We start from the raw sequence: 23,899 nt of genomic DNA on the forward strand, positions 1-23,899 counted from the left end.
GATATTTACGCTTTAATTTCTACAAGCTTGAGTTGAGTACTAATATAGAATTTACTTTTTTAATTCTAAATTCTAAAATTCTTAAAATTCTAAAAATGTGTCATGGAGAATTTTTTTTTTCTTTTTCTGTAGCACAGAATCATTTTTATCAGTGTGGAAAGATATGAATGTATCTAATCTACTTGCATCTTTCTTTAAGTGATTGTTAAAAACAAGTTACTCAAAAGAGTTTTACCATAAGATTTTTTTACGTTAACACACACAAAAAAAAAACAATTAACAATACTATTAATCTTTATTAATGTTATAATCTCAACATTTGCTATTAGGTCAAAAGTTGTATCTGTTAACATTAGTTAATGCAGTGTGAACTAACAAACATTTTATTAACTAAAATCAACAAAGGTTAAAAAAAGCTGTAAAAATATATTGCCAATTAGTACCTCATTGTAAACTAAGTGTAATCAAAAGAGTAACTGGAAATACAATTATAACCTGTTAACTTATGACAGGTTTACAGCTGAGTTACAAAATAAGAGTCCAGAAACCACAAAAAAACAATCTTTATAACAGCTGCATGTCACTTTTATTTAAATAAACTCTTCACTTTTTTTTTCCTCTGTAAAATCTCAAAAAAATGAAACACTGAAAGGAGTGTTAAAGTCTTAATTTAAAACAAAAACAACAATACAGACACATATAAACACATGTCTTTCAGCTGTTTGTAAACTCTGGACAGGCGGATAAGTTTGGCAGAAACGCCGTCACACGTTTGTGTCTTAAAAATGCTTGTAGAATCATTATTATTGCAGTTCAGCCAATACAAAAGGCTACATGAGTACGCTTAAAAAACAACCAAAAAAAAAACGCCAATCGCAGAAACCCGCTAATGCCAACGTTTGTAAAACACAACCAGCAGTGTATAGTGCACAGTTAACAATGTACAGCCGCACACAAACACAGACAAAAACAGTAAAGTGCACACATACACGCATTTTAGACGCCGTCAGTCCGTCCAACACACTTGAAAGTCTCTGAAGATAACTGGTATATGCCATAGCAAAAAACAGCGTACGAATCGTATAAATGTAACAGCAAACCTGACAAACAGATAAAGAAGGGAACAGTGGAAGGTCAGTACGAGTACAGATGCGTTTAAGTTGCACAAAATTCACAGGAACGCCACCGCGCTGGGTAGGAAAGAAACCGAATCTGCGCGAATCTCGCAAAACATCGCAACATTTCACACCGGGATCACGAGGAAATTACGTTTTGTGTGATGAAGATGTATTGTATTTTCAGGGCCGCATAAAACGTTTCTCATCGTGATGCTAGTTTCGCAACTATGGCACATTTCTAATAAAATGGCCTTATTTAAACTGTAAAAGTGTTTATGCATCATGATACTAGTTGATTTAAATATAAATCTGATTGCATTACAGAACTTTTCATCGCGGTATAGTAACTACTACCGTTACAGTAGTGAGAACGTAACGAGATTCGAATAACGAGGATTACAAAAACAACTTTTTGCATCCCAATGAAAATGTGCGAGTAAATGACAATCAAGAAAATACGTACGTTTTTTTTTCCACCACAGAATAAAAAAAAACAAAAAAGGTAATCGCGTCTCTCTCATAGTTTTGACTTTTTTTGTGAGAAAAAAGTCAGAATTGCCAGATATAAACTTGCAATAGCGAGAAAAAAGTGAGAATTGCAGGGTATACATTTTTTCTTTTATTTCAATAGCGAGAAAAAAAGTTCATAATTCCGATTTTTTCTCTCTCGCAATTCTGACTTTTTTTCCACAATTGTGACTTTTTCTATTGAGAGTATACATCCCTCAATTCTGACTTTTTTTCCACAATTGTGACTTTTTCTATTTAGAGTATACATCCCTCAATTCTGACTTTTTTTCCACAATTGTGACTTTTTCTATTGAGAGTATACATCCCTCAATTCTGACTTTTTTTCCACAATTGTGACTTTTTCTATTTAGAGTATACATCCCTCAATTCTGACTTTTTTCACAATTGCGAATTTATATCCCTCAATTCTGACTCATAATGGTGATGGAAACTCACAATTACGAGTTATAAAGTCCAATTCTGAGGAAAAGAGTCACAATTATGACTTTTTTTACTTGCAGTTGAATATGTATGTATCGCAGTTCTGAGGTGAAAAAGTTTGAATAGTGAGATAAAACCTTTTTTTATTCCATGGCGGAAACCAGCTTCCATATGAAAATATCACTTTTTTTTTAAATTGCTCATAAAAATAGGCTGTTTTCTTTAAAATGTTCATGAGTTTTACGCATTTACCAGCTTCAAATGCTCTCACGTTCGAACGAAACATCACGCTCAAGCAAACGATAGTTTTGCCCACTATTAAACACTTCTTCCCAAATTCTGATTAGTATCTTGCAGAAAAATGTCATTTAAATTACTTAAAGTGTCTATGCATCATGATACCAGTATTTTTCTCTGCAATATAGTAAATATTACCGTCACTGTTAAATATAACTGACAACCTTTTGCATTACAATAATGAGAATAAATGTGCTCAATCATCACGAAAATCACATCACAATTTGTAAACTGGCCCTAAAAATAGGTTTTCTTCAGATTTGGACTTGATTCTGGAGTGAAATGTGGCCTGTTTTGGGTGAGTTTCACGCATCTACTGGCTTCAAATGCTCTCGCGCTCGAACGAACTTAAGAAATCCACTGTCGAAGCATTAAAACTGTCTGCGTGTGCCAGCGCAACATCAAATTTACATCGGCTGTTCAAGTTGAGCAGTGTGTGAGAAAGAAGGCCTTTAGAAACAGTCCCTGCATTCAAATACATGATAGCTTAACTCTGGCAATGACGAGAATGTCTGTAAGCAAATCCCACTGCGCTCGCATTGCACCTGTGTGTGTGTGTGTGTGTGTTTAACATCTCACTGGATATGAAAGCCTGTCAACACCTCCAGTGTGTGTGTGTGTGTGTGTGGAAATGCAGCTCTCTGGATGTGAGTGTGTGTGTGTGTGTTTGTCTTAAAGCTGCGGCGTGTGAAATCAGCTTCACCAGAAACAACTGCAAAAACAATGACGACATACAGAAGCCGTGCGTTAGATGACTCGTTTTTCACTCAGTAAATCAAAATATACCTCGAGAATATGTTTAAGTTTTCATATAGATATGTGATTGATGGATACATACATTTTTTTTGCGATGTGACATCATTCAGCTACTGCTTTATCCATCACGGTGGTATTTGCCTTTAATCTATGCTTTAAATGTATAATGATAATGTTTAAATCATTAAATACTATTATTTTTATTATACATATTAATTATGCATTTATATAAAAATTAAGTTTAAATGAACTAATGCTGTATTTACAAATTATAATACAGCAAAAATACAAAACAAAAAAAAACCTTTGGGAATAATTACGATGTAGAACAGTGTAACATCCAAATATATTATAGTAATGAGAATTAAATGATTGATTTTCATTACAGACACAGTCAAAATTCTTGTTTCGGGTTACAATAAAATGTTATCATGAGGTTCATCCATTGTCTTTGCGAAAACTACACGGCAAAATTATAATAAAGCGTTGGGCTTCCACATGTTTGGTAACGATCATTATTTTTGCAGTTTGATGCCGTTACGACACACTTTAAACTCCACGTACCAGTTCCTAAATAACTGTCAATCACAAACTGTCAGTCCCGCCTCCAAGCAGGTTGCCTGGCAACAACCCGGCCGGGCCGTCCTCTAACTGAGGATCTCCCCATAGGCTGCCGCCATGGTAACCGGGAGCCCCGCCCCCCCAGACCCCTTTCCCCGCCCCCTCCCCGGTGCTGTTGCTCCATTGGCTGAGGAGGGCGAGTCCTGGCGCTTCGGACCCGGCGGACACGTCGAGCCCCTGCCAGTCTCTGCCCGCACCCCCGCCCACGGGTCGCTCGCCCTCTCGAGGGGCGGAGTCAGACGAGCCCTCCGCTGGCCCCGCCCCCCCCACGCTCTGGGAATGTGTGAAGTAACGCATGACGTCCTCCTCGCTCATGAACTCCGCCACGATGGTGGTGTTTCCCAGAACGCACCTGAACATGAACACAAGATCACAGTCACTTCATGTAGAAAATTAAACTAAATTACTGGAAAGTCTGACAAATGTTGCATTGCATTCATATTTGAGATTAATTAAATTGAGACTAAATAAATAAATACAAAAATTTAAACAGTGAATATATTAAAAACACACATTTATTTAAACTAACTTATTAAATTATATATTAAAAATTATAAATACAATTATATGGGGAAAAATAAATACATTGTATTAAATTCTGTAAAAGGCCTGGAAATAATTTATAATGATTCATAACATTCGATTTAAAAATCACTGTTATTCCAAGTTTTACGATTTAAAAACATATGTGTGTGTGTGTGTGACATAGTGAGTGGGTGTGTGTGTGTGTGTGTGTGTGTCAGTGAGTCATAGAGTGTGTGTCAGTGAGAGTGTGTGTGAGTGTTAGAGAGAGTGTGTGAGTGTTAGAGAGAGTGTGTGTGAGTGAGTGTGTGAGTGAGTGTTAGAATGAGTGAGTGAATGTGTGTGTGTCAGTGAGTGAGAGTGTGTGTGTCAGTGAGTGAGAGTGTGTGTGTCAGTGAGTGAGTGTGTGTGTGTGTGTGTGTGTGTGTGTGTGTGAGAATTTGTGTGAGTGTGTGTGTGTGTCAGTGAGTGAGAGAGAGTGAGTGTGTGTGTTAGAGTGAGTGAGTGTGAGTGACTGTGTGTGTGAGTGAGAGAGTGAGAGTGTGTGTGTGTGTGTGTGAGTAAGTGTGTGTGTGACTGTGTGTCTGCATGTGAGTGAGTGAGTGAGAGGGAGTGGGGGTTTGTGTTTCAGTGAGTGAGAGTGAGGGAGTGTGTGTCAGTGAGTGAGTGAGTGAGTGAGTGAGTGAGTGTGTGTGTCAGTCAGTGAGTGAGTGAGTGAGTGAGTGAGTGAGTGAGTGAGTGAGTGTTTGTGTGTCAGTGAGTGAGAGTGAGGGAGTGTGTGTGTGTGTGTCAGTGATTGAGTGAGTGAGTGAGTGAGTGAGTGAGTGAGTGTTTGTGTGTCAGTGAGTGAGAGTGAGGGAGTGTGTGTGTGTGTGTGTGTGTGTGTGTGTGTGTGTGTGTGTGTGTGTGTGTGTGTGTGTGTGTGTGTCAGTGAGTGAGTGAGGGAGTGAGTGTGTCCGTGTGTGTGTGCGTGTCAGTCAGTCAGTCAGTCAGTGAGTGAGTGAGTGAGTGAGTGAGTGAGTGAGTGAGTGAGTGAGTGTGTGTTTTTGTGTGACTCACATATGCAGTGCGCTCTGGGCTTTGGCGGCCTCATGAGGGCTGCTGTAGCGGATCAGAGCGCTGCCCTGCGTCAGGCCGAGGTGAAAGGTCAGCAGAGGGCCGTGCTGCAGACAGATGGTCCTGAGCGTCGAGCCGTCGATCTGCACACACGTGAACACACCTCAACCTGATGCTTCACGTCAACACACTCACAAATACAGTCAAAATACAGCAAAACATCTTCAAACTGATTCGCATGAAGCGCCAACTGATTCAGAGACACACTGTCGCTAAAAAAGTTTGGGGTCAGCGAGATAAATTTAATGTTTGTGAAAGAAGCCTCTTCTGCTCACCAAGGCTGCATTTATTTATTGATCAAAAATACAGGAAAAACAGTGAAATAGTATTACTATGTAAAAAAGTTGTTTTCTATGTGAATATATAGAAAAAAAATATTTATTCCTGTGATTAAAGCTGAATTTTCAGCATAATTACTCGTATTATGATGATTTCTGAAGAATCATGTGACTGAAGACTGGAGTAATGATGCTGAAAATTCAGCTTTGATCACAGGAATAAATTAGTTTAACCAAGCGGCAACCTTCTGGTTTCTCTCTTGAATCGCAAAACTGCAATTCATTGACTGGCCACTAGAGGCTGCAAAAGTGTGTCAATCCCATAAACCCCTATTTTAAAATGCCCAACTTTACAGCAGAAAAAAATATGTTTACAGACTGGTGCAAAAAGTGCTTTTGGTCTGTAAAAGCTAAATTTGCCCTTCATGATAAACTGAGGGTGGTGAATTTTTTTATAACTTAATTTAATCCGTTTAAATTATATTAAGCATTAAAATTCTGCATAATTAAGGGCGTGGCCACTTGAGTGACAGGTGGATTGCCGCTGATGTCACTACTAGCCGTTTGTCTGCTGTCTGTTAGCGTTACGTCTCCTCAGGTAATCCTCCTCGCCGACCAATTTTCGATTATCCGGGAGTGACGTGCTGCCAAGATGGCGACGGCCGGCTTCACCGGCCGTCTTCAGAAACACACGAGTGACGTCACGGACACTACGTCCATATTTTTCTTTTACAGTCTATGAGTTTAACACATACATAGAAAACAGCTGTTTGCCATTGCGATAATATTTCCCAGTTTCCGCTGTATTTTTGACCGAATAAACTCCGCTGTACCTGTGGCGTGAGGTTCCTCAGTAACAGCCATGATTTTCCTGCCGACGCTCCTCCGTCGCTCCACTCTGAAGAACACGATACATGAACAGATTGAGCTTCACGCGGGTCCGTTGCTCGCGTATGATGATTGTGTGTGTCTGCAGTACCTGATTTAAAAGGCAAGTCAGGGCCGCTGGCTCCGCCTCCCCAGGCCCGGGGCATCCGAGGCCCCTCCCCCGACCACGCCTGCTTCTGACTGCTGAGGCCCGGGGGCGGGCGGGGAAGGTAAGAAGTGCTCCGATTGGTCCGCCATGACTTGCCGTGTCCAATGGGCTCCGGCGGCCAACTGGACTTCATCTCGGAGTATTTAGCTGGAAACGTTACTGAAATATTACCAGCTGTCTTTGCAAATCAAAAGGCTTTAAAGTCCCCCTGTAGTCAATAATTTCATCCCTTAAAGGTGCAGTATGTAAGAACGACTAGTGGTCAAAATAGGTACTGCAGTCGAATTCAAAATATCTGAGATCGTCGTTTCTCCCGCCTCCTGCTCCTCAGACTCGACGGCGCTCAGGGCTCGCAAAATCACTAATCCGACGTCCCGGGGCTATTGTGTTTTCAAGTCGGGCTACCAAAATGCATAACCGATCTGCCCGACGGGCTTTCTGAAATAGTGTAATCAAATTCCCCTAAACTTCTGCCTCGCCCCCCTAAAAATGTGTGATTAAGTGTAAGCTACACAAATTCGTGTTCGCTTCAGTCTTGTTATAATCATATTCAGCGCGTTCATCTTCAATCCGCAGCGGCGCACGAGCAGAGTGCACGTCAGAAAAAGAGGACAGGGGGTGTGTGAGTGTGTGTGTTCATCTTAGCCTCATTGGTCTGTCACTGCTCGTCAATGTCAGAATATTTGAGATGACCAATCAAATTGGCGGGCTTTATGTCACAGAAGCTGCTGAGCACGAATTTTAGCAGAGTGACTGACGCTTCAGTTTATGGTCAAGTGCGAGATAAGATGTAAGTAGCTAAACTAAACATTTCATATTTGACAGTTTTTTAGGCCATAAATGTTAAACGAATATAATATAATAATATAATATTAATATAATACAATTGGTAGCCTTCAGTAAATCAAAAAAGTTCATTTTTCGGAGGGGAAGAGACAGGGCAAAATGAAGAGACAGAGAAAAAGAAAGAGTGATGGAGATGAGAGAGCAGGTATTGACAATCTACTGCCACTGACATGGTTTCTAAAGCTATTTCTAATCCTTTTTTGGCCTTCAAATGTCTTGAAATGCACACATCAGAGAAATAAAAAATGTGAACCCCCTGACAACCTTAAATTTAGGACCTCTTTGATAAAAAAGCCCTGTCTACGGCCCTGTGTTACGAATAAGATCAATAATTAATGTGTATATTGTCAATGAATTTAATAAACTTAGTTAGGCTACCTAGCTTTCCTAGTAGCTTTCAGTAAATGAACGCTTCTGAGAAAATTATTCATAATTCAACCTAGTTGACCCTATGTTTACTTTCTTCACTGACATAAGGAAAATAATCAGCTGCATGACATGTTTTGAAAGTTATTGTTATCCAATTTTTTGGGATATGTAGATCAGAAAAATAAAAAAATTCTCGAACCCCCCTAACTAGCCTACCTCACATCCGGGACCTCAGTAATTATAAAACCCTGCCATCTGCATGTTAATGAAACTAGTTAATAGTGAGCATTAGACACAAGACTAAAGTGTTAACTTTTTTAGTCATAACCTCATTGGGGGCTGAGCCACAGACTGATTCATGTTCCACACTGGTCACACAAATTTCAGTTCAGTTAGAACCAGATGCATATTTGTATTGATGATTCTAATTTAATTATTTTATATCCAATTGTTGATATTTGTGTTTTGAAAAAGTTTTTGATTGATGTTTGACTCCTAACCAATTTTCTACATTAAAAATTGTCTTTTTATTTGGGCTAGTAAAATCCATTTCGGGCAACCAAAATTTGAAGAGTGCCTGCCCGAAGGGCTACCAGCGATTTTCAAATTTTGCGAGCCCTGGCGCTCACACGGACGCAACAGGAACGAGCTCAATGGACAATGAAAATTGGCAACCTGCAGTATTACAGACCAAAACAATAACAAACATTCCAGCCTAGAAACGCACATTTCAAAGTAAAATAACTGACTGTAGAAGTGTTTTTCAGAGAAACGAGTGTATGAAGCATGTTTCCTAAATATCTGCAAACATATTATGGTATTTTTATGCTGTAGTAGATTGAAAAAGTTACATAGAGCACCTTTAAAGGTGCAGTGTGTAATTTTTAGCGGCATCTAGTGGTGAGGTTGCGAATTGCACCCAGCAGAAGTTACGGTGCCCGACAGGAAGGGATGTCGTCATCTGAGACAGCAGAGAGTAACCAGTTCAGCAATGAGGTTTTTCTTTACAAAGATAAATTAAGAAATTAAGTTTACTTAGGCCATCTTTAAAAATATTTTGGTTTGCAGTAACAGCAAAAAAAAAAAAGGTCTATATTTATAGGTCTATATATTTTTTTTTCAAGATTCAATGTAAAAAAAAAAAAAAATGAAATTTTGGTCATACTCATTATGTAGGTATGCATTTAAACAATGAATTCAAACATTGTGACGTCACTGACTGGGTCTTCAAACCGTGCATCCACCGCTGTGTGTCAATGCAACCTACAAATCAGAGACCAGTTACGTTTTAGGGCTGTCACTTTTGTGAAAAAATCCTGTTCGATTTTTGAGACATAAGTGTTCATTGAATCAATTGTAAAAAATCGATTTTCCATGTCTAAAGACGTTTCCATTTTCACCAAATATAGGCAAATCCACAGACAACTAACAGGCATTAGGACTAACGTAAAGTCAGCAATATTTCTGGTGTTTTATTGGCGTGAAGTTTCGTGCACAATGACAAACAGGAGTGCAACATTCAGGGATTGAAATTAACACCCTCCAACCCGCCAAATAAGGGTAAAAATTAACTTTGTCGGGTAACGCTGTCAAATCACGAGCCAATTTGGCGTGTTTCTATGTTTACTCACTTTGCTGGAGAAGTTCGTGTAAGCCAAATCTGCGTGGATTTAGCGCAAATACGCAACTCGTGAGTCCTCATGATATATTAAATAGTGTATTGCGCAGAATCTGAGCATTTCTGGCTTACTTGAACACACACGTCACTAAGCAACAAATAACGGTGCCCTTGTTCACTTGCACTGAAGTAATAGCGAATATTAAAAAGCATTTGGTTAACAGAAAAGACATTGTTATTTTCCAACATCCTACATGTTCTGTGTACTGTATTAATCTGTCCACCTAAAACACATTTTTGGTAAAAAAAAAAAAAAATAAAAAAAAAAAAAGGCTGTGGTGGTGGCTCACTTTGAAATTTCAATTTAAAAGAAACCACTTTGATTTTAGGGTCAAATTGTAGCACGGCCTCAATAGTTTGAGTTTCCTCCAACATTTTAGTGATTTCCTTCAGGTCAGTCGACACGGTCACCGTTAGACAGGGGAGAAGGGAAGGGGAAAGATCTGGGCAGTTTTTCAAGAATTGTGCCAAGTTAAAGCGGTGTTGAGATGTTTTAATGCATTTTTTAGATGTATTATGGTGCCCAAACCCGTATGACTTTGAACAGTGACTGCGAAAATATTATTTACTGCATCATTAATAGGGATGAGTATCATTAAGGTTTTAACGGTATTACTACTCTTACCGATACTGCTTGCCGATCCGTTACTTTAACGGTATTCTTATCGTTTTTTTTTGGTGTTTTTTTTTTTTTTTTACATTCGGGTAATAATTAACATTTGCTTTATATTTTGAAATGTAAAATATATATAGCAAAAGAAAAATCAATGCTTTAACAAAACGAATAAAATATCTATTTGTTATGCAGCAGTGTGCAGGCTTTTTTGTTTTATATACATGAGATAGGATATGATAAGCAAAAACAAGTACAAACACATGTTCAAAAAAGAATACAATTAAACAAAAATACAAATTATACAGTGCTTTAATTTCAGGAAGGTCTAAAATTACTTTTCAGGTAAGTGTTTCTGTCTGAAAAGAAATTTAATTTAGTAATAAAATGTAAAATAACACTGCATAGTTTATCATAGATAGATTAATGCTTATTAAAGTTTAAGTTATTCATTCAAGAGCTGTGAGTGATTTTCTCTGCCTTTTGATCAATCGTCAGCAGGTTTATTAGACGCTGCCCCTTTAAGACCGAGTGCAGATCTAATAGGTGACTGATGCACCATCATTTTCTCCCAACTAGTTATGTCCATTAAAGACATAAACAGTGTTTCAGTGAATCTCAGAGCTGGTCTTTTTATATTTTATGTACACTCATCTAAAGGATTATTAGGAACATCATACTAATACTGTGTTTGACCCCCTTTCGCCTTCAGAACTGCCTTAATTCTACGTGGCATTGATTCAACAAGGTGCTGAAGGCATTCTTTAGAAATGTTTGCCCATATTGATAGGATAGCATCTTGCAGTTGGAGATTTGTGGGATGTACATTCAGGGCACGAAGCTCCCGTTCAACCACATCCCAAAGATGCTCTATTGGGTTGAGATCTGGTGACTGTTGGGGCCATTGTAGTACAGTGAACTCATTGTCATGTTCAAGAAACCAATTTGAAATGATTCGAGCTTTGTGAAATGGTGCATTATCCTGCTGGAAGTAGCCGTCAGAGGATGAGTACATGGTGGCCATAAAGGGATGGACATGGTCAGAAACAATGCCCAATTGGCACTAAGGGGCCTAAAGTGTGCCAAGAAAACATCCCCCACACCATTACACCACCACCACCAGCCTGCACAGTGGTAACAAGGCATGATGGATCCATGTTCTCATTCTGTTTACGCCAAATTCTGACTATCTGAATGTCTCAACAGAAATCGAGACTCATCAGACTAGGCAACATTTTTCCAGTCTTCAACTGTCCAATTTTGGTGAGCTCTTGCTAATTGTATTCTCTTTTTCCTATTTGTAGTGGAGATGAGTGGTACCCGGTGGGGTCTTCTGCTGTTGTAGCCTATCCGCCTCAAGGTTGTGGCTTCACAAATGCTTTGCTGCATACCTCGGTTGTAACGAGTGGTTATTTCAGTCAAAGTTGCTCTTCTATCAGCTTGAATCAGTCGGCCCATTCTCCTCTGACCTCTAACATCAACAAGGCATTTTCGCCCACAGGACTGCCGCATACTGGATGTTTTTCCCTTATCACACCATTCTTTGTAAACCCTAGAAATGGCTGTGCATGAAAATCCCAGTAACTGAGCAGATTGTGAAATACTCAGACCGGCCCGTCTGGCACCAACAACCATGCCACGCTCAAAATTGCTTAAATTACCTTTCTTTCCCATTCTGATATTCAGTTTGGAGTTCAGGAGATTGTCTTGACCAGGACCACATCCCTAAATACATTGAAGCAACTGCCATGTGATTGGTTGATTAGATAATTGCATTAATGAGAAATTGAACAGGTGTTCCTAATAATCCTTTAGGTGAGTGTATATTTCATAGTTTAGATGCGCACATGAAGCCCAAAGTTATATTTTTCTTGTCTCCTTGCAGTCCATTTCGGAGCGCGCACTAAAAAACTAAAACTTAAAGTGTCTGAAATAAGGCCACAAAACACATACTAAATATGTGTCCACAAGACTTTTGACTAATGGGTGTTGTTGCCTAGAATTTTTGCTTCAAAATGATCTGAAAATCATCCTGCCTAATCATTTACACAAAACAATACATTGATTTAAATTTTATAAGACACCTTTTGTTTGGAAAGGCAATATGCGTGAAGGCGTGTTCACACCTGAGAAGACAAAGGCCGTATAATGTGCCACATACATAATGAGCTGCATATTAATTAGCCCTTTCACACAGCTGTGTCACTGGGTCCCAAAGAAAGCAAGGACTAAAGAAATTATCTATATATACATATTTTACAATTAGAAATTGTAACCAATTACAAATAGGTTACAATTACAACAACAATTACAATTTTAACAATATTTCAAGTGTATTTCTTTGTAAAAAGTATACATTTTATCATACGTTTTAAAAAAGGTAAGGATTCATTAGTTTGAATATTGGAACAAACACAATAATAACATCTTAGTTGATAATTCAATATACCTACTTTATTTTTGACAAAACATCATACTATAGTATATTTAACTATGAGCAGAAATTGGTGAACAAAAGCGTACCTATTTAATGTGACAGTTATCTTTTTTTACAGTCAAAACTTTATAATCCATCCAAAACTAATCACAAAATCTTGTCTGAACATTCATATTTAGTCTTTGTTACAATATTTGTAACATATTGTGTATGATATATTAGCATATACATGTGAATTTGCAGTTTGTTGCTTATACAGACATTTTATTTCAACATATTTCAGTCTATTTTTACTCATCTTAGTAGGCTATAGCAATATAGTTTGGATTGTGTTCATGTAAACATAACGTTTACTAATGTAGGTGCGAGAGTGAATGAACGGCACAGACACGCGCTGTATAACTGTAGTAAACAAAGCGCGCACGCGCCTGTGCCGTTCATTCATCATTTAGCCAACACACAGACACGCAATTCATATTTAAACAGTCTTTTTGCGGTTTACAGTCAGGCACTGTTCAATATCGCGATTAGAACAAAGCACTTAAGAATAAACGACTTACTACATCAGCTGGATCCGTTGCTCCTCGAAATGAAATTACCAGATCTTCTGGTACATTTTCCAGGGTTATTAGATAGTATTATTCCTCACACCGTAGGGATACACTGTGTACACAGCTCTAGTAAGATACTTACTAAACACGATGTGTTTTATAATCCAGCTGGTGGGTGTTGGCATGTTTGAATGGCTTGCCTTAGATCATTTGCATTTAAATACCGCGCGCTCTCCGTGGGCGTGGCACATTAACGCGTAATCAGGTATAATGAGCTGGAAAGAAAAAGACTGACATCTCTCTTTTTTCATACAGATTACATAAACTGAGAATATTTGTTTTTTTATATAAATTAATTCATGTAAATGAAGACTTCAAGCTTCATTATGGAAAAACACTCGTGCCTGTATGACAAGTATTCGCGGAATTACAGTTAATTTTCGGACGCGTTTCAGAATGGACTTAACTGAGAAAGAGAAGGCAGAACGTGCATTATGTTTGTTTTTCTTTATTTGGCGACAAGCACAACACTTTATTTTTATTGTGAGTATCCACAAAAAAAAATAGACACTTATCAGGATCTAATGATGTACAACACTTAATATGTAAGATCAAAATCAACAGAGTATTTTGAGTTTCTTTTGCACTGATAAGAAAAAAGCGAGACTATCGCGCCGACCTCAGAGGGTTAATATTATTATATATAGAAATGGCTGAAATTCAGCCCCGGGGCCCGTTTAATACCGGGTTTCAGTACTCATCCCTAATCATTACCAAGCGCGAACAGTGAATGAAATGAAGCGAACGTACAAGCCATAGTGTGACATGCGTAAACCAATGGTGTAAACATAATCATAGATGATGCCAGGGGTTTTATTTAAAAGAAAGAACGTAGCCTACGTTTGTATGTAGGCATAAGCAACTTTCACAATACTAACTAAAATATAATGAATATTATTTTATTGAATTTGTACTAGTTATTTGCAGAGTAAAAAAAAAATAATCGGTCTGTCTTAACGCAAGTTACAACCGGCAGGTCGGTCGGGCTAAAAGAAAAAAAAAAAAAAATTGGGTCGGTCCTAAATTGACAGGGCCGGTCGGGTTACGGAAAACAAGAATATTTTTAAGGATGGCCTTATTCAGGAAATCGATACGTTATTGCGAATATTGTTACTTGTTCATCATTGTGTGAGTGTTTTATTCACTGACTTTAGCTAGATCTGTGCATGAAAAACAACATAGTGACGAAACGCGTTTGTCTGTTCAGGGCTCCTGTAGAAACATGTCGATGTAAGGAGACCCGCGGTGTGTGTAGATAGAAATGGCTCATTCTTAGGTAAAAAACCATAACGGTTCTTTATGTAATGTCTTTATACACCACTGAAAACTTAGTTATGTATATGATATTGCATTACTGTCAACATATCCTCCTAAATATTACACAATGCACTTTTAAAACTCATCTTTGATCAACAAAATCATTTTTTACTTAAAAAAAATTCTTCATGTCTTAGAATGGCTTGAACGTAACTCAACACTAACACCTCATTTAGTATACGCCTTTCTATGAATATGCAAATGAGCCCCGCCTCCACTCACTCAGCTCAGAGATCCAATCGTTGACGATCACACTTTTGATCTGATTGGTTACAAAGTAGTTTGTGACTTCAGAAACACCAGCGATTTCAAACTGTGTTTTTAAGACTGTCTTTGGTTCACTGTAGTTTTAAAGGGGTGGTTGATTATGATTTCACTTTTCTAACTTTAGTTAGTGTGTAATGTTGCCGCTTGAGCATAAACAACATCTGCAAAGTTACAACGCTCAAAGTTCAAAGCAAAGGGAGATCATTTATTTTACAGAAATTGTTTTTTAAGGATTACAACAAACGGCTGGTATGGACTACACATCATTTCTCCCGGGTTAGTGACATCACTAACCCTAAAATTTACATAATCTATTAATCGTTTTCAGGGGGTGGGGTTTAAGACAGAATATGCTAATCAATGACAAGAACATAACTACATAAGCAACATAAATTAATCAACTAACCATTCAGAAATGTTGTCTACATGTTGTAACTTCGTGAGTCTCTTCATCTTTGTCGGACTAACAGTTTTTGAAATTTTCAGCGTATGTCTGCGTGAGGTAATCGAAGCTGCTAACACATACATACAAACACACACACACACACACACTCTTGTAGCTCTTCCCTTTGTGCTGGGAGCAGCAGCTCATTTGCATTTAAAGGGACAGACACAAAAACACTGCGTTTTTGCTCACCGTCAAGAAGTAACAATTTTAACATGCTATATAAAAATATCTGTGGGGTATTTTGAGCTAAAACTTCACATACACATTCTGGGGACATTAAAGACATTATACCACCCCTTTGGGCAGAAAATACTCAAGCCATGTGTAAATTTATAAGTCAGCACCATTGCTGTCTTAAAGCATATTAAAAAATATCAAATAGACATATAAACAATATTAAAAAACTTGATTTTCACCACAGGGGGACTTTAATAAGCATAGTTGGGATGGTTTTGAGGCGTTACCTGTCCCGTGTGCAGTGAGGGGCGTTTCTGAGGCACTGTATGGCCAGGCACCGGGTGAAGAATGAGAGTTTGACCCTGGAAAACACACAGTCAGACTTATTTAGGCACAGCAAATCAAATTTATAAGGCCTCTACATGATCAACATCTAAAATAGGCCTATATATTAAAGGGTCTTTCAGTGTAATTGTACAAACGTCCAGTTTGTGTCTTTTTGCGGTGAAATCTGCACTGATTTTTATCCTCAAGTAAACATTAGAATAAATTTTATTCATTTATAACTTTTAACCGGACTGAAGCAACTTTGGTTTACTTGATTATCCAGACATCATTTTATAGAAAAATCACGAGTCTAAAATATGATCATCAGGCTTTTGAGGAAGGTTTATTAGTTCATCTCTCAATCAATATTGAATTGCATTGTATGTTTTTAAGTCCCCCTGTGGTGAAAATCAAGTTTTTAATGTTGTTTATATGTCTATGTTTTTTTTTTAATATATGCTTTAAGATAAACCATGTGTAAATTCATCTCGAGTATTTTCCCCTTTAAACTGCAGTGAACCAAAGACAGTCTCAAAAACACAGTTTGAAATCGATATTTTGATATTTGATAATATTGATATTTATAATATATGCATTTTATGTAATCATCTGCTATACTGTTATAAAGATCTCATTGATTTATATCACAAGTATAAATATCAGCATCTGCAGAAAATTGCAGATGCTATATATATATATATATATATATATATATATATATATATATATATATAAAAAATATAAAAAAATACTATTTATTAAACTGTATATCAAATATATATTTTATATAGAATTTTAAGTTACATAATACACATTTTATATTTAAACATTTGAATGTTTCTTCAACATTTTTTTTAATTAAACTTAATACCAAACACCAAGTTTTTCATTAGTGTGGGAAACCTGACAGAGTGTTTTTGTATGTGATGCTTCAATCAATCAGAAATCAGTCATATTTTTGAGAGAAAAGCCAAACATACAGTTGGTGCTGGTCAATCTCTAGTCTATCTGGTATATTTGAATCAAAACACTTAATATGGGTCACAGATCTGCTCAAACATGGTAAATACGACACTGATATATAACGACACATGAGTGGCGTCTGAAGATGTGGCCAGGTTAAGGCTCAGTACCTGTGTTGTCTTGCAGCAGGTGATGTTCGGTGTCAGCGAGCACGGCGGATCCCATCATTCCCGCAGGGGTCATGTAGGGGTCAGGCTCGGGCTCAGGGCTCTGGACACCCTTCCACGGGACGCCTGGCTGAAACTCTGAGACGGACCAGATATTAGAGGAATAAACATGTGATCTGCAGAGTCTTTAACATCAAAATGAAGGCTTTTCAAGGACCTGTGGCGACCCTTTCGTATCATATCAGACATCAAATGCTGAGCTGAATGCAATGATGAGGAAGCAATAACACAGACGATAAACAGTTTATTAAGATGTCATTGCTACATCAACCCAACTAGACATATGCGACTGACTGACTCTTATGGGCTGCTGCTTTATAATGGGATTTTTACATTTTATAATGGGAAAGACCATTGCATCTGAGACTGTCAAGCCAGTCGTACAAAAAAGTAGTGCTATATACTAGTACTATACTATTCAGACTGAAACCAATTTCCAGGGGTTTTGTAAACGTCAAGCGGTTTGCTGTTCAGATAACAGTTACTCTGATCTGCTCAAAACTGTTTTCAACACTGATAATAATCAGAAATGTGTCTTGATCATCAAATCATCATATTAGAATGATTTCTGAGGGATCATGTGACGGGAGTAATGATGCTGAAAATTCAGCTTTGATCACAGGAATAAATTACACTTTACTATATATTCACAAAGAAAACATTTTAAATTGTAACAATATTTCACTGTTTTTACTGTATTTTTCATCAAATAAATTGAGCCTTGGTGAGCAGAAGAGACGTCTTTTTAAAAAGCGTAAAAACGGTAGTGTAGAAATGCCTTTAAATCAGATGTTAGGGTGAACAGAGTCAAGACAGCCCAAGTAATTTGACTGATATCAAAGCCGGGGAGTCAGTGATAAAGAGAGTTACCTGGAGGCCAGGTGGGGTTAGCAGGAGGCGTGTCCATTTTCCCAGCTGTGCTTCTGTGCCAGCCGCTGCCGCCCAACACGTCAAACTGAGGGAACGGGCCCTTCACCGGCCCTGAACACACACATACACACACACATTCAGAGTTAACACATGTTCACAGGGACATCAGCTTATTTTCCCCAAATTCTGTGTGTTCTGTTTTAATTAGTTCTGCATTCCGTTTTAATGCTTCATAAACTATAGTTAAAACTAACAATTCCATTAATCACTTTAAAAATCAAATGAAATTGTAATTAAAACCAAGCACTGCACATTCAACAGAGGTTTATAAATGAAAAGATGGATGATATTGTGTAATATTCCATAAAAAATAATTTTCTATTAAATCTACTGTATTACCGTTTTTTATTACCAGGGTATTTATAGGTATCAGCACTTCAAATTTATTACTTTTTTAATACCATTTTCAAGAAGTTTTTAAAAGAAGAAAATATTAAAAAATATTTTGTAATATTAATACTGAAGTGAAAATATAATCATAATAACAGTAATAACAATAAAACTTATTTAGAGATACAAATAGTAATGTAAAAAGAGTAATATGGGTAATAAGTATAATTATAGTTAGATTTTACGATCTCAAAAAGCAACGTGTGAAAATCTCTACTACTGTTGTCAGTTGGGCTGCATTTTTAAGTCCTTTAAAAAGTAGATTTTAGACGAGTACTTATTTTTACATTAAGGTATTTGAGACATTTTAAACTTTTTAAGGATCTGCAAACACCCAATTCACTCTGAGAAGAGCATTGTACTGTACAACAGTAAAACTTCTGTCATCATTTCTTTCAAGTTAAACCAAACGTTTATTTTGGCGTTTTGTAGTGAAGAGCTGATGCAGATCGCCAGGTGATCAAGTGCACAGCGTTTGGATTATTCATCCAGAATTCTGTGACATTCAGTAAATTCTATTTGTATGCCTGGATTCCGCTATTCCGTTTAAGATTCAGTGTGTGCGTGTATGTAGTGTTGTACCGTTGTGTAGTGTTTGCTCCGGCGGGGAGGGCGTCAGACTGTTCCCATCCATCATCCACTTAAATCGGGACTGAGTCCCAACTCCATCCTTCAGTCCAGCAGGAGAACTCATCATAGAGTCCAGATCAGATCCGCCTGCAAAACCTGACACAGGCAGATGAACATTTACTTACCAAATTTATTAACCTCATCCTTCCCTCGCGGGTCTGACCTGAAGCTCTAAAATTATATTTAATTTTTATTTTGTCCAAAAAGCTTTTTTTTATTTCATTTTTATAATATATTTTTTTAATTTTTGAATGCAATTTGTTTGGAGATTTTTTTTTATTTTTTATTTTATTTAGATTTAATCAATACATTATAAATAAATATTAATTTAGAAGCACTTTTCGCACATTCAACTTAAATCCAAAATAATTCACAATTTCATGCCTAAACCCTTTATTTCAGCTCAAAATATCATACATTGGGTGTCTTTGCTGACCTCTTGTTGGGAAATAAATAATATAACATGATATTTCATGACTCTAGCCACTAGGTGGCCTTATAGCTCTAAATTGAGCAAATGAGCTGTTTCCGCTGGGTCCTAAAGTCCGTTTTCTTCAGTATGCTTTCAGATACACATTAAGACATTAGAAAATAGTTTTTTGGTAAAGTTTTAGCATTTTAGTTTTAATTTTGAGCATTTTTTGTTTTTTCTATGTGTACTAAAGCATTCTTGCCATTCCATTCATTCATAAGGGGTCAAATTATCCCGCGAGGGAAGGATTTGTTGCTTTTTTTTATTTCAACCACAAAACTCCTCGAATCCATTAAATATTTTTGTGTGTATTCGTGACTCGAGTGCAACAAAAGTCATGGGGTCTTGGACACCTCTGATGAACACTCAATTTTTACAAATTTTTCAAAAACAAATTCCGGGTCAAAATGACCCGAGGGAAGGATTTAAACCATTACATAATCTCATTTAAAGCAGGACATTCCCATAAAACACATACGTTTACAGTTAAAGAAGTCGGTTTGAGGAGGTCCTCACCTGTGAACCCTGCTGGACCTTTGCCGTGCAGCTCAGATCCTCCCATGGCCGAATGCATCGGCACATCAGGCTGCTTGTGAGCGTTCATGCCCAGGTGATGGAGATGTGCGTCTGGGTGTTTGGGGACGTGTCCTCCCATTGGGGACGGCGAGAGTTTTGGCCCGCCGACCCCCTGCTGCTGCTGTAGGATAGCCATGATCCGTGCCAGCTATGAAGAAAACACACCTTAGTGAAATAGACTTAGCATGAAAACAATGTACAGTTCTACAGTTCTGTCTCTGCAAAATATATATTCTTAATGAGCTTTTTTTTTTGTCTTGCATTCCGTTTCTGATATCTTAAAATCCTTAAAACAAAATACATTTATTTTTGCAAGCAACACTATGGTATTAAAACGTCATATACTTTTTCCATCTTCAATATAGTTATTTTGTCTTAATGCACTGGCAGGCTTGCTTATACATAAACTAGGTGTAAAAATCTGCAAATACACTCGTATTAAAGACACAAACTATGAAAACAGGTCTGAATATCTTATGCAGTGTTGCTTCTCAAGTGAATCCATCTCCAAGAGATTTTAGATATCTTATACAGACGGAAAAAAAATATTCAAATTTATTAACCCTAATATGGTCTTAGTTTCCTGTTTACACTTTGGGGGTCTATATGACCCCAGACTTAAATAGAGCTATTGTATAAAAAATATAAATTTTAATAATACAAATTATATTTTTTTTTTCGTTTACTTCTCATCTATATTTTTATGCTTTTTTACCTATTTACTGCAGAATTCCTCAACAACACCATTAGCATAAATAGGAAATATTACATTTTTCTGAAAGAAAAAAACACATTAATGATGATCAAATTTAAATAGGAATTATTTCTGGATATTGATCTAGGTATTAGATGCATAATTCTGCCATCTGCTGGTTAGAGGTTTTTTTGTAGATATATGTTTAGCTTGAAAGTGTAATTACCATATACTTTCAGCAGAGGCCCCATAGAGATCCGTTCATTTTTCTGGATGTGACTTACTCCTCTTATAATAGCTTTTGTTATGAATATATATATATATATATATATATATATATATATATATATATATATATATATATATATATATAAACGTTTAAAATACATTAAATCAGTATTTTGTCAAAGTTTAGAATTATTTTTGTTGTTGTTTGAGGTCTTTTGAAGTAATGCCAAATAAATTTGCAATAATGCCACAAGTTACCACTAAAAGAAAATACTTGATTGCAATTTCATATTATTTCAATAATCGAAATGTATAAAATGATTAACTTTAGAATAAGAAATTCATTTTTAAAAGTAAATAAAAACAAAAAACAAACAGATATGAACAGGTGTGAAGAGTAAACACCTGTGTCTGTGTGTGTTTGTGTGCGCGCACATGCATGTGTGTGTAATCATGCTCATTCCACATTTTTTCTCTAATGCCAGACCTTCATTTATGTGTGAACATTTTTAGATTCATGCTGGAATTATTGATTTTATTTCTCAATTTCTATAAAAATGCTCTCTTTTGCTGTCACACCTGTTTGTTTGTGTGTCTCTCTGTGTGTTTGTGATCTGTGTGTAGTCACGTTCTTTCCATATTACATTTGTGCTCTCATACCATACCTTCATTTGTGTGTGAACATTTTTAGATTATGCAGAAATCATGATTTTATATCCCAATTTCTATAAAAATGCCCTCTTATTGCAGTCACACCTCTCTCTATGTGTATTTGTGCCTGTGCGTGTGTGGGCGTACATGTGTGTGTGATAATGTTCATTCCACATTGTATTAGTGATCTAGTACCAGGCCTTCATTTATGTGTGCGAATTGTCAGATTTATGCTGGATTTATTGATTTTATTTGCCAATTTCAATTAAAATGCTTTCTATTGGAGTCACACCTGTGTGTGTGTTTGTGTGCGTGTACATGTGTGTGTGCAAGTGATCATGTTCATTCCACACTGCATTTGTGCTCTAGTACCAGGACTTCATTGCGGTATGAAAATTTTCAGATTCATTCTGGATTTATTGATTTTTTTTTTGACAAATGAAAAATAAACACATTTTTTTCGATTTTCCCATTCATTTCAATGTGGGGTCATATTTTATAAAACCTTTATATAATAGCTGAAAAAAAAGTTTCAATATTGAATATATCATACTCAATACATCAGGCTTTTATGGCTCATATAGTCAGATATAGTCAGTATGCGGAAGAAAAAAAGAAACCCTAAATTTTTTTCAGAGGCCCAAACTGAGCAAAAACATGCAATTTGGAGCAGTTGCTGATATTTATATGGACAAAAATTAAGATGGAATAATGATGAATGCAATTTACATCAATGAGATCTTTATAACAGTATAACAGACTACTTGCAAAAAAAAAAAAAAAGGCATATTAATATCACTCATCACTCTATATCTGCTAAAAAAACATGTCTGGGTAATCTAGTAAACCTGAGTTGCTTCAGTCCAGTGTTCAAGTGTTCATCCTGAAATATTACTAAGAATATTAAACCTATTCTTACATTTACTTAATAAAAATCAGTGCAGCTTTCACAACAATGAACACGAGCTGAAGCTGGATGTTTGTAGAATTACACTAAAAGGCTTTTACTTTCAAAACTATCAATCAGACGACAGACGGCATGTAGTAGATTGTGTGCAACAGGTTTTTAAGCAAAGATTCGTCACAAATATGATCCAGCAGGCTTTATAGAGTTAATTCAGCAGAGGGCGCTGTGCAGTTCTTTGGATAATTCAGCAGGGGGCGCTGTGCCAATATCTGGTAGGACTGGGAGGAAAAAAAATCGATTCACCAAGCTATAGCGATTTTTTTTTAATGATTCTAAAACCTATTTTTTTATTCCAGAATCGATATTAATTTAAATGTAATTGCTTTATTTTTGTCGTTGCTTGTAGATGAGGTTGACAGAAGTTAGCCAGTTTCGTTCCTAAAGAGTATGAAATGTGTAGTTACCTATGAGTGTAAAGCGACCTAAAATCCCAAGACTGAAAGCAATGAAAAGCCATCGCGCTACTCATATGCTGAGAGAGATAAGACAATAGAGCTGTCCGATTCACCTTTAAAAGACTGTGATCTCGATTCAAGCACACACACGATCTTTCAATTCATCCGTCTATTAAACATTGACAAAATCATATCGCAACATTCAAAGCTGTGTTGGCGCTGCCGCTGACCTGGAGAGAGTAGTCATGAAAATGCTTCACAAACAGTCTTTTCAACCTCATTATCATTATTTCTGTGATACAATAGTTAAAATTATCATAGAAGTACTTGGATAAAAGATTAAAGTTCAAATATAAACACTGATGTCTACGATATCGATCAAAATCAGCTTTTGATAGAAACTTGGTGCTTAAAATAACGCATTTATTGATTACATTGTTTCGCCAAGTGACTTTTATGTCAAATGATTTGTCACTGAATCATTTATTCAAGAGAATGTAGTATTGTATGATGCGTCTGAATAAAAGTCAAAGAAGATGTGATGATTTGTTTTTGTAAATATGACTGATTTAATGCATCATGTACAGTCTGTATAAGTGTAGCTTATGATTTAACTTTTCCCGATGGTCTAGAGTTAATACTTGTAGAATCGCAATTTTTAATAAAATAAATAAATACAGGTAAATACTTTTTTTTTTTTATCGCAATACATATCGTATCGGCACTCAAGTATCGTGATAGTATCAAATCGGGAGATAGGTGTATCATCCCAGCCCTAATATCTGGGTGAGCGGTTACGCTGTACCTGCTGCGGGTCGTGCTGTTGTCTTACAGGAGGAGGAAACTTCCTCTGATTCAGAAACTGCTGCTGTTGTTGTTGTTGTTGTTGTTGTTGTTGCAGAATGAGCTGACAGGCCTGGGACAAGGAACGCATATAAAACGTTAAAATAACGCTTATTAAACACATGTTAATTTTTCCAGGACCAAAATG

At 36.8% G+C, this 23,899-nt stretch overlaps 1 protein-coding gene across 1 annotated transcript in view; it reads right to left on the reverse strand.

Annotated features, from left to right (window-relative positions):
- Positions 1–276: 276 nt before the first annotated feature.
- tnrc6bb.1 (trinucleotide repeat containing adaptor 6Bb.1) overlaps positions 277–23,899 on the reverse strand; it is a 46,967-nt gene continuing 23,344 nt past the window's right edge. The window contains exons 12-21 of the mRNA XM_077202350.1: positions 23,714–23,824; positions 19,914–20,121; positions 18,878–19,021; positions 17,846–17,956; positions 16,919–17,053; positions 15,746–15,820; positions 6,639–6,842; positions 6,493–6,557; positions 5,325–5,464; positions 277–4,095 (exon numbers count right to left, since the gene is read on the reverse strand). Of these exons, the coding sequence (XP_077058465.1) occupies positions 3,708–4,095; positions 5,325–5,464; positions 6,493–6,557; positions 6,639–6,842; positions 15,746–15,820; positions 16,919–17,053; positions 17,846–17,956; positions 18,878–19,021; positions 19,914–20,121; positions 23,714–23,824 (1,581 nt within the window). The 3' untranslated portion in view covers positions 277–3,707. The remainder of the gene's footprint in view (positions 4,096–5,324; positions 5,465–6,492; positions 6,558–6,638; positions 6,843–15,745; positions 15,821–16,918; positions 17,054–17,845; positions 17,957–18,877; positions 19,022–19,913; positions 20,122–23,713; positions 23,825–23,899) is intronic.

This window comes from Siphateles boraxobius, unplaced genomic scaffold, assembly GCF_051911475.1.
Source record: "Siphateles boraxobius isolate OS27281-9 unplaced genomic scaffold, OSU_SipBor_1 49, whole genome shotgun sequence".
NCBI classification, from domain to species: domain Eukaryota; kingdom Metazoa; phylum Chordata; class Actinopteri; order Cypriniformes; family Leuciscidae; genus Siphateles; species Siphateles boraxobius.